General features: G+C 32.2%; 1 protein-coding gene across 1 annotated transcript in view; it reads right to left on the bottom strand.

The window, feature by feature from the left end:
* Positions 11,332-12,706, bottom strand: part of LOC109847074 (probable pectinesterase 53) — a 4,300-nt gene continuing 2,925 nt past the window's right edge. The window contains 2 exon segments of the mRNA XM_020416323.1: positions 11,332-11,674; positions 12,619-12,706. The exon segment at positions 12,619-12,706 is cut by the window's right edge and continues 9 nt beyond it. Coding sequence (XP_020271912.1) covers positions 11,527-11,674; positions 12,619-12,706 — 236 coding nt within the window. The 3' untranslated portion in view covers positions 11,332-11,526.

Genomic DNA, 12,706 nt, shown 5'->3' with positions numbered 1-12,706 from the left:
TAGCTAATTACTGTTACGATGTTCTCTTTCATTTTTCATTTATTTAATGAAGATTAAGCCGTATTATTGTCATATAGGGATATCTACTTTTCCCTTTATAGATTTGAACTTTCAAATCTGCATATATGATGATTTATCCCTGATGGTTTACCCCCTGTATTTTTCAAATTGATGATTTACCCCCTTTAGCCTGTGTGTTTTTTTTTTAACTAATGTAGATTACAACTAATAAATAAGACTTGAGGTGTGCAGCTGTATGCGTATCTGAAGGCAAGAACGCAAAGAGAGTGCAATTTTTGTAAATAGATGCAAAGGAGAGGGACGCTTTTGTAAGTAGCAATCAGATGAGTACAAAATATGCTGATAAAAAGTGACTTTACGAGATTCCAGATTCGCCGACAAGGGGCCCAACCCGCCGGGGAGTCCAACGCGGGTGACGCAAACCCGTACTTGATTGACACGTGGCAAACTCCGAAAAGGGCTCCGACTCGCACGTGTCTGTAAGATTCTTTAGGGCACGTGTCGGAAGCGGGCAGCTCATGACTGACGGGTAATTTTCGCAAAAGTGCCCTCAATTATGGAGAAACTTTGCACAAAAGCCCCCAGGCTTCGCAAATTTCTATATACATCATACAAATAAAAAGTTAATAACGCAACGGTCCTCTCCCCTCTCCATATAATTTGCAATAGATAACTTGATTATTTATCATATAGAAAGAAGAAAATTTTTACAGATGTTCCAATAACAATTTATAAGCCGATGGTCATCATGATAGGTATATTATTCATGTCTTTGCTTTTTCTTATTTCAGAATATAGACGGCTCCTCTAAAGTGAGGCTTCGGCCACTTCATTACTAGAAAATGAGCTGGTTGCAAATGAAAAGATGACATCCCCAATCTTATAGTGTGATCTCTATTAACTAGAATAAGTACATCATCCTTATATAATTTATATCGATTCACTATATTGTTTCTAATGATTTTCGTTTGTGTTATATAATTTATATTGATTCACTATCTTGTTTCTAATGATTTTCATTTGTGTGCAGTGATTTTAGTATTCATACTAATTTGGCATATTGTTTGTATAGACTTCAAGTTGATGGCAAGACGCACATAATTTATAACTACCTAGTTACCTCATTTATCGCGTGATTTTCTATCTATATATAATGCTAGCTATATGATTATTTTTTCCATTATTGAGTGGCAACTTGATGATATTGGTTGGAATAGATAAGACGTTAAGAATAATGGAGTCTGACTGTAATATAAGATTGGACAATATTGTCGCATTAAAAGGAAGAGAAACAAAAAAAAAAATATTAGGTTGAGGATATAATTTTTAATTTTTTTATAGGGTGTCTTTATTTGGGGATTAGGACTAGGACCATAGGAGGCTGATCGAGATGCTTTCTGCTCTGAAATTATGGACCAAAGTTAAGACATTTTTAATTCATTAAAATTGGGAATAGCAATGGACGTACAAGGTAACAAGGGCAGCTAATTTAACCACCCCTTATATTTTATGGGTTTTTTTGAAGTAATTTTATGTTTTAAGAAACGGAAATACATATATTTTATGCCCATTTATGCTATGGTAAAATAAGTTGAGTTAATAATTTTTATAATCATTTCTGTATTTTTATAACCATTTATGTACTATGATATATATATATAGTGTGTGTGTGTGTGTGTTTAGGGGGTGGGGGGGAATACTATGAAGTAAATGACATATTATTGTTGGATAATATATTAACATCTAATTATAAGTTTGGTCTATTTAATGTTTGGTCTATTTCTTGTGATATTACTGCTCAGTTTGAACAAACATATATATGCGCTATCATCTTCGTCCAAAACTTGTAAGGAAATTAATTAAGATAGTAATAGTTATAATAATCTATAATATATAATTAATTCTACATGTTCATTTTATTATACATATACAGACATACAGATGAATTTGTTTTTAGAAAAATTATCTGAGAGAGAGAACTAATTTTTAAAACCATACATTTTAAAGTTGATAATTTTCATGATACATCATTTACTTTGCTCTGACATTACTCAATTATTACAGTACCGATATTGCATACTAATTTAAAACTAACAATATAATGTTACACTTTCTGCCATATAAATTGTGTTGGAGGCATTTTATAGTCTTTTTCCCCCTTCAAAAATTGAGTAATATTTAAATAATTGGTCGTTCTTTTCAACAGCATACGCTATAAATTACAGTTATAATTATAGTTATTCTTTCTAGTTGACATAACATCTCAAATATGCCAAGAAGTCCCTCGTAAATAAGCATAAATCATCACTTGGCGGTGCTTAGTCATAATTTGCAATCTGCTAGATATTGACTTTGTTTCGGCAAATATTAACTCACTGCTGTTTGTTGACATATTTAGTTAGTCGGCCGCCTCCTTTTGTATAGGGCCTCTAGGGCCTAGTTTGGCAAAGGGTTAAAAGAAGAGGAAATATGAAGATCGATTAACATAGTTAATTTGATAACACAAATGGCTAAATTATTAATCCGTTATATAAGTTTTATTTTAGCGTTTATGTTTATTTTAGTGCTCGGGAATAACAAAGAATTTGACTATTTTCTTTATAATTAAAAATGTTAACTCTTCATCATTCTAAATAGAAATATTAATAAACCTCTCATTTTAAGGAGGTTCACTCATTTTAATCCCTCTAGAGGGAGTAGCTTAACCCTTCTGCATTTTTTTGCGTTTGGCAACTTAGAAAAGGTCGACTTACTTTAACCATTGTGTTGGTTTTTTTTTACGTTTCGTGGGTTAAGAATGTGTTAATTAAGTCTTATTAACCAATTACTTAACTCTTTGCTAAACCGGACCTAAGGAATTAAAATAAAAAAACAGCTGGCATGTGATGTCACGTGAGTCTGGTGAAGAGGCGTCGATGTTGCGCCAACTTTTCCTCAATCAACTCGAACGGATACCCGAGAGATAGCGATCGAGCTATCCTTTCCACGTAAAGTTTGGCGTTATTAAACAAATGCACAACTCGAATCTCTTGAGCGAAATTTTTTTACTTTATTTTTCTCAGTGATGTAGATTGTTTGCCTTCTTATGATAATTATAGTAGTTTAATTGGTAATGCTAAGCCAGATAATGAACGTATATCTAAAAATTGTTGGGATTTGACATGGGAAACTTAGGAAAAGGAAAAAAAAATAAAGATGCATCAATAAGAAAAATTATGATCATCAAATCATTCCTGATCTATAAATCTCTGGAGCATTCCATCAAAAGTATCCAATAATTCTGTAACATGCCTGCAAACATATTAAGGAAATATTTGGAATCTTATCGAAATTTATGCTAAAGGAGGCGAGGCACCCAAATCTTTTCAGATGCTATTCAATTACGTGATGTTATCGTCTAATATTTGTACGCGTCAAAAATCCAAATGATTCTAACATATCAACAGCGGGATGAATGAACTTAAAAGATGGCTAGATTGAGCATGGAACTCTTTAAAGATTATGGGAATTTGATAAATAAAAAAAATTCATTTTATTCTTTTAAAAGCGATTGCTTTTAATTTGAGGGCAAGCCAAATAATTTTGAGCCTCCAGTAATATATCAAGGAATACTGTTTATAGTTAGCAAGGAATATTATGAGGCTCACGGTAATTGAGCGCAACTTAACTGGTTAACAAGCCTTTGCCCGGGTATAATCGTGGAGTGGCCCATTCAGAGAGGCCATAAGTTTGGGCTTATATTAATGGCTCTATTGAGTACTACATCTTGTAAGTCGCGCTTGTCAAGGCCGCTTTAAAGCTCGATTACGGAACATAGAGCCCATAATAAATGAAATAGGTAGTTAACGAACTGTTTGGTTTGTTGCAAAAATAAATTGTAGCATTTATTCAAGAAATTAACTTCAAATTCATTGTTCGGATATTTACAATTACTAGTTTTTACACACGTGCAATGCACGTGATTTAATACCATGAGTATTTTTGGCAGTTTGTGCTCGTTTTTTTCTTTAAACTCTTACATCCCGATTATTTTTTTATGTTTGTTTAAATGTGATACACCCAATTTAAATTTTCATGTTGATATTTGAATTGACAAAAAACAAATATAATTTAAAAATAATTTGAATTTTCATATTATTTTTGACCGATATGAAACTAAGCTTTATTTGAGAAAGTATAGCATTGCAAAATAAAAAATATTAAAATAGTGTTATACAAGGAAGGTGGATATTTAAAACCAATATGGCAAAATGATTGATTTAAAGTATGTTAAAAAGATGTAAAAGAGAATATGAAGTTTATTTCTAATCATTGATAGACTTCATAAAAAAATATAAATTAAAGATTAATACTAACTCTAGTATACTTTTATATGATAGAAACATCCACATAAGAATATAAAAGTACTGAAAAAAATTCATGAAACTCCCTTCTAAAGATTCCTAATTTCACTCAAAATAATTAAACTATTCTATAAAATATTCATAAAATATTGTTTTTATTTCTTCTATTTTATTTTTTATTGAGTTAAGATCAATCCTTCTTCAGGTTTATCATTTATCATTTCTCGGACAATTCTAGAGTATTGTCTTCATCATCTACATCAATTGTGACATCAGGCTAATTTTGTATTTTTTATGCTATTATCTTTCCTGGGCTCGTTAATTTTTTATCATCTCATTTAACTTTACAAAGAAGTCAAATGTACTTATGATGTTCAACACAAACTGCTCAAAATATAGACTTTGATTTTTTTTTCTATTTCAATGAGAATAAATATTAATTTCATATATATAAAATTCTTTGTGTTCCTAATTTATTACTTAAATAAATTAGAAGCTATCTCTTTATTTTCCTCTAAAATGAATTCTTCTGATGTGCATCCAATAAGAATTTCTGTTATTTCAATAATATTATCTTTGCTCTATCCCTGTCATTTTCCATAAAGATCTAAACTAAATACCTGCATTATTCATTACCAATTTCTCTTAGATTATAATATTAATATTTAATTTGAAGAACACAGTATGGAATTTATGAATACTTACTAATTTTTCTTATGTCTTTCATGGAGATTTTTTCTTTGATTAGGATAAAGTTAATAAATTATTTTTTAATATAACTCATTCAGTGCTTAATTAATAGATATATCTTATGTTAATGCCAATTCAAGTGATTCATTGACGTTTTCTGAATTTTAGATTTATTTCCATCACTTTCCCATTTGCAATGAAAATAAATCAATTCTTTTAAAGTTATCTTTAAATATTCTAATACTTTCTCCATATGTAATTTCTTGTATTATTTTACCCTATAAATATTATTAACGTCAAAAATTAAAGTTTCTAAATTAAAATCAATTAATGCTAAGGTTTAATATTATAGTGTTTTATCATTTCTATGGATTTAAACATCTATCAATTAATATTACGAATGTATTTTGGCTACCCTAACTTATTACTAAAATTATATAAAATTACTTTAATTTATATGGTGCTGATAATTTTTAATCTATAATATTTTTAAAAATTTTATCCATTAAACGGATGTTTTTAATCAATTCTTATTGTTTTTGTTTACCAGTATCAACTTAGATTATTCTTAGATGCTGAAAATAAATAGTAAATACCTAAATTACAAATTTTATATATACTATAGATTAATTTTGAAAAATATTAAATTTCAGCGGTCTACCAATCGACGAATTTGATGTGTGCTAGTTAAAAATTTTGAAAATTTAGAGTTTTTTTTACGATTTTTAAATTTTGAAGGAGTTTTTTAAAAATTTTGAGGTTAATTTTGGCAAATTTTAATTTTTTAGGTGTCTAAGGGTAATATCTTGAATTCATCTTATTTTATTTATAAATTTTAGAATTTTAGGGTGGCTTTTTATAATTTGAACTTTTGAAGGTGTTTCTATAATTTTTGAGATATTGAGGGTGTTAATTAAAAAATTTAAATTTAAATGTTAAAAATTGTAGGTGTATCATGGTAATCTCTTGAATTCATATGTATTGTTTGTAAGTTTTAAAATTTTGAATTTTAATGTGCTTGTCTGTAATTTAAACTTTTGAGGGTGTTTCTATAATTTTTGAGACATTGAGGTGTTAACTGTAAAATTTAAATTTTTTACAAACTGATGTTAATTTTTTAATTTCATATTTTTTATTTTAAGTTTTGAGACATTTGGATGAGTTTTATAATTTTAAACTTTTCAGGGTCTTTTCTACAATTTTAAAACTTTTTTTGCTTTTTTGTAATACTTCATGTATTATAATATGTTATCTACTTGTAATTTCTTTATCTTAACAAACTAATATCATTTTTTATGTTTTATATATTTTATTAATATTAGTTTTTTTAAATTGTTAAGCTAGACATGGTTCACATAGGATTATGATAAGATATGATTATGATTAGGATAGATTAAGATATAAATAAAATATTCAAAATAGTGAAGGGTAATATTGACCATTGAAAATTAGAATTTGATTATAGATAAGGTAGTTCAAACTATAAAGGGGTATATTTGTCTAAAAAAGATTTTTCGAACTCGTGCTTTTAAAGGGAGTATGATATATTATAGAATATATTTCTAACGTAAATTCAAGTTAAAAAATAAGAAGTACAAATGCTACATAACATTTCCATTTAACAAAACTTTGGCATAAATGATCTTCCTGTTTGTATTTAAAAAGATATTTTTACTGAGGTGGAATTATTTTTTTAAGTCTTTAGCTTTTCCTTCTACCAAATTGGTCGTCACATTTTGTTATAAGCTTTTTCTTCAAAATTCAAGTCCGTTTGCCTTCCTAAAGGTGTCCATTTGGGCTTGAGGCCCGGGGCCAGCTCGGTATCCGGACCGGACCTAGCCGAGCCCGGGAAAAGCCAGAGAATCCGGGCCTAACCGGGCTCCGGGCCGGGTCACCTCGTGGAGGCCCGTACCGAGCCTAGCTCAGCCTGGCCAGGAAGATGGCTGGGGCAGGTAGTCCAGGTCTGGGTCTGGCCTGGTCCCAGGCCTAGACCCGACGGAAGATTTGGACCGGGCCGGTTCGGCCTAGCCCGTGGTCCAACGGTCACAAATGCGACCGTTGGATCGGGCTACCAGGACCGGCCGGTCCAAACGATCATAAAAGTGATCGTTGCTCAGGAGGCCCAGGCTTGGCCCGGACGCTTCTCGGTCCGGTCTGATCAAAATAACCTATAACGGCTATTTTTGATCTTTTGACCAAAATACCCCAAAAAACGATAAAAAAGACCAAAATTTGAGGGTGTTTTTATCATTTAGCTAAGGGGTTGCCTCTATAAATAGAGAGGGATTTCATTTCTTTTTCTCATCCAAAACTCATCCACCTCTCTCTAATACTCGCTTATACTCTCTTATTCTCTCTTTCACTCTCTAATTCTCCAATCAAATGGCTTCATTCTCCTATTATGAAGGGCAAGTTCCGACTCCCGATGTTGAAATAAGGTCTACTCCTACTATGTCTATTGCTACTTCTCCTACCGATATTGATCCTAAATCCGGTGACGATGATCCCACACACTAGAGCTCTTAAAAGGCTGAGATTCGATGTGTAGAATTTTTTTGAGAATATAGAAGTCACAAAGGATCAATACGGTAAACTTCTCACCTAAAAGGTTAAATGTCCATTGTGTGGCCATATTTTCCAAGTTCATCATAAAAGCGACACCAACCAGCTCAAACGCCATTTAGAAAACACAATAGAGCTCGAGAGACAATGTCTCCAGGAGACATCCGTCAGACTCTACTCTCTTAATTATCAACCTCCGGTAGCTTCGATTCTTAAAACTATGACACAATTAAAGCCAGAAAATATGTCATCAGTTTTATTGTTCTAAACCTTCCTTTTAAATTAGTAGAAGATGATGAATTTGAGGATATGATTGGGATTGTTTTTATCCCTCATTTAAAAAAAATATTGTCAATGTTATCAACTGATATTTTAAAATATTATTACAAGGAACAAACAAATATATTTCTTATTTTTAAAATTTAAATTATAAATTTTCTCTAACTTCTAATATTTAGACATCAACAGTACAAACTAGTTATTTATGTATTATAACACACTAGATTGATGATAGTTAGCAAATATTTAAAAGATTTATTTCTTTTAATATATTTGAAGATTCACACACTGATATTAATATTACAAATTTAATAATAGAAGAACTTTCAAAATTAGAAATTTCTAAAAAACCATTTTATCTTTCACTATATTATGCAAGTTATAATAATGTAGTTGTAGGTCATATCAAATCATCTTTGCTATTGTCATGTCATAATGATATTTTTCATATTAGATGCATGCGTCATATTTTAAATTTAATTATTCAAAGGCATGTATTTAATGAAATTAAACTCACGATAGAAAAGGTTAGGGTTATAGCTTATGCTCATAATGCTTCTGAACAAAGACTTAAAAGATGGAAACAATTATGTAAAAGAAAAAATTTGAAACCCAAGTTAATTCTAAAATATGTTGATCATAGGTGGAATTCCACCTATGCAATGTTAAAATATAGCAATAGAGTATAAAAAATTATAAATGATTTTATTGCTTTCTATACTTCTAGTTCTAACTCTGGTAGTATGTATAGAATAGCTGATGAAGAATGAACAGTTATATATAGTGTAAAAGAGATGTTACAAGTTTTTTATGATACTACTATGTTGTTATCTGATTGTTATTATCCAACTATTATTCAAGCTGCTTTACAAGTTTTAAATATTCAAATTTTTTTACTACATATCGTATGGATAATTATTTTGGAAATATAATTTTTCTAATGGAAAGTAAATTAATAAATATTTAGGCATATTCCTATTATTTTTGGCTTAAGGGTTCTTATAAATCAATGTTTGAATGATGTTGGCCTTTAAAATTTGTTAAATTATTTGTATGAAAACATGATAATAGACACTGATGATGGTCAGACTGTTACTGCTCTTACTCATCATAATACTATTAAATATAATTTTCAAAAATTATATGAGGAGTATGCAGGTAGATATGGTGTAAGTACACATCAACCTACAACTTCTGCTTCTATGAGTTTAAGTTGGGGCAAATGTAAGAGTTTTGATAGGCAATTAATAATAGCGAGGCTAACTGGTAGCCGTGAATCTGGATCTGAATCATCATCAAGGGAAGTTTCTAAAATTGATCAATATTTAGCCGCATCTTTAGTTGATGCTCAAAGTAATAATTTTGATATTTTGCAATGGTGAAGAGTATACATAACAATTTTATATCCTATACTTTCCATCATGGCTCGTGATTTACTAATAATACAGATTTCTACAATAGCTTCGGAATCCACCTTCAGCACATCAGGACATTTAATCAACGATCACAGAACATCGCTAAATCCGTCTACCATACATATGATAATGTGCCTACAAGATTGGTGGAGGTCTGAGAAGAGAACTCAAGGTATCGATCGGATGGCTAGTATTGAAGATAGACTTGATGAGTTGTCAATAAGAGATAGAGATAAAGAGTAGAATTTAGTCAAAGTACTCATTGGGTTGCATATGATAGTGATAGAGATGAATAAGTGCCAACCTAGTTGGGATGTATTAATCTACTATGATGTGATAAATTGTTTGTGGGAAAATTTGTAGTAAAGAGACAGTGAAAGAAAATAACTTGTATTCTCTCAAAATCAATTACAGTTGAATTCCCTGATTACAAAAGAGAGGAGAATGAATTTGATTCTCCCCTTTGTTTAAAACTGAGTTCTTCAAGGTAGCGATGGAGTGCCTCCTTCGATTGTTCGCGTCGAATTTGCTCTCCGTTGACGATCCGACCGTCTTGATTCACTGGAACGATGTATTCTCCTCACGATTTGACGTTGTGGAGAACTTGCGTGGTAAGTTTAAAACTCTTGATGAGTTGATAACTCTGATCGAGTTTGAAACTCTTGAAAAAGAGTTGATTTGAACCGAGAATCGGTTCTCAAGCCAAGGCCGAAGGCTTCAAGGAATGCTCCAAAGGATGAATGCCGATCTCTCCCTTTGCTGCCAAGTCCCAGATCCGAAAATGCCCGCCTGAACTCAATTGAGTTTACCCATATTTATATGGAATTAAGGGGTGTAACCCCCCCCTTAATTCTTTCCATAATGAGGTTGAGGAGGGGTGTAACCGCCCCCTTAATCCGCTCCTAAGTGGGGCAAAAATCCCTTAAATCGTGGAGGGAAAACGGTTCCTGTAACCGTTCAGCTCGTGTTTGAACGAGTCAAACGCCCACGTTGGCGTTCAGAACCCTAACTCCGCATTTTAGACTGGAGACGCGGAGTTGGTTACCCACTGGGTATTAAAAAATGTGGGTCCGACCCCAGCGTTTTAATGTTGTAACGTGGGTCCGATTCCAGCGTTTTGATGTTGTAACGCGGGTCCGACTCCAGCGTTTTGATGTTGTAACGTGGGTTCGACCCTCGCGTTTTACTGTTGATACACGGGGAGGACCTCCGCGTTTTGGTGTTGATACACGGGGAGGACCTCCGCGTTTTGGTCTTAGAGTGCGGTGATGAATTCCGCGTCTTGATTTGGAGAGATTATCAACAAGTAATATCTTTTGTCATAGCGTTGCAAAGATCATTGTCTTGTAATCTTCGTCTTGGCTCCTTGAGAATATGAGAGTCGTCAGATTGTAACTCTCGATGTTGATTGTGAATGCTGTTGAACTAGAGCTCTCATCGGTTGTCGTGAAGGTCGTCAGATTGTAACCTTTAACGATCTACGTGAAAGTCTTCAAATTGTAGACTTCTGGAAGTCGTCAGATTGTAACTTCCATCATCGATGTTTGATGGGGGATAAGCTATCTATTGTGATTTTTAGACAGCCTACATAAATTTCAAAAAAAATTGTAATTGTTTGTGATTTAATAATAAAGAATTTATTTTTTTACATTCTAATTTATATGATATTTGTATTTGTAAATTGTATAATTAAAAGTGATTAATAATATGATTGATTTTTATTAAAATTTTGCATATTTTATTTTTAATTACTTTTGAAATTTTAGTTTTTAGGAAAAAAACTAATTTTAAAGAAAAAAGAAAATAGACAGGGGCGGTCCGGTGCCCGACCTGCTCGGGCCCGGGTCCGGAGCGGGACCTGGCCTGGTCCAACTGAGCCCGGGTTCGGGTACCCCTATTTGCCTTGCCAGGACCTGGTTTTCCGAGTCGGGCCAGCCTGGTTGGACACCCCTAACCTTTTCCAATTATAAAATTGCTAACCAAACAATGTATTATAAACCCGATTGCTCTATTTACTCTTGTAACTTCATTCCATCCAACCAAACAGCCCCAGAAATTTGGTTATCCACAAAGTCCTCTTTTCATCAAAACAGTCATCCATATGATCATGAATTACATATTCATCAGGGGTTACATCTTTATTCTGTTTTAAAATTTTCATCTCAATTTTGTGTGGAGTTAAGAGTAAGAAGTTGATGGAGATGAAATGATAAAAATCAAAATTTGATCCATTCAGTTCCATCAATGAAGCTTAAGGAAAGAAAAGGCTTGGCTTCTTCATCCGTGAGTTCTCTTGACCATGCAACTCTCCCCATACGGTTTGATCCTGGCCCTGAACATTTATACTGCCCATAGAATACAGTCCTACATTTGCAAATAATGGAATAAATAATAATCAGTAAAATAAAGATCTTTCTGCATATATATGCACCCTCCTGTGATTTGGGTAGAACATACATCCCTTTATCTCATAATTATATTATTAATTTTTTCCTATAATTTCTAAACTTCGTGTGACAATCTCATAAGATTGTTCTTAATAAATATCTAATTCTGATCATCACATATATAATTCTCGTTAGATATTAACAAATATCTAATTCTGATCATCACGTACATATATAATTCTCGTTAGACATTAAAACAACTAGAAATCGAGAAAACTAAGGACTGCGCATGTATGTGATGATAAAATTGAATAAGGATGATAATTAAATATTTCTCTTAATAACCCCGGGAAATTAATGGCGCATTTTAGCCGCATGAAAGCAAGTAATTGGTAGTTACACCTAACACAGTGCATGACAACATACATTGCGCATAAACAAATAAAAGTGATGAGCAACTTGGTATTTTGAGTGGATTTTGCTTGGACCAAACCTTAGAAAAGGCTACAATACAGCTTACATATATAGAAAGGTAGCTTAGCTCTTTAACTTGGCATGCTTCTCTCTTTTGTATTCCATGCTTTTTTAGCTCACTTTGTGAGATTCTTCTAGAAAACACATATAGCTTGGCTATGCATGAAAGAGACAAGCAAGGTGGATAGATACCATTAATTTGTTGGGACCATCATATGTTCATGCTTACATTTCTCTAATATCGAAATATAAATTAAAGATTTAGGAGACTAATATCAAAATGGTGATGATTTAAGGGACTAATATCGAAAAAAACCCAACAGTAAAAAACTTCACCTGGGAGCGTACTTGCCACAACTGAACTATATACAGAGATGATACATAAGTTTCAAAACTTGCTCCCAAAGAATACATGGAAAAGTTAAGTGAGAATGAAACTGTACTTACATTTCTCTGTTGGGGTCACCCCAATTATACCACCCACTAGGGATGATGATGTTGTCCATGTAAGTGTACGCAAACACCACTCTAGAAA

Source organism: Asparagus officinalis, chromosome 1, assembly GCF_001876935.1.
Source record: "Asparagus officinalis chromosome 1, Aspof.V1, whole genome shotgun sequence".
Classification (NCBI taxonomy): Eukaryota; Viridiplantae; Streptophyta; class Magnoliopsida; order Asparagales; family Asparagaceae; genus Asparagus; species Asparagus officinalis.
The sequence above is the reverse complement of the archived record's forward strand: the minus strand, read 5'-3'. Positions and strand labels throughout refer to the sequence as shown.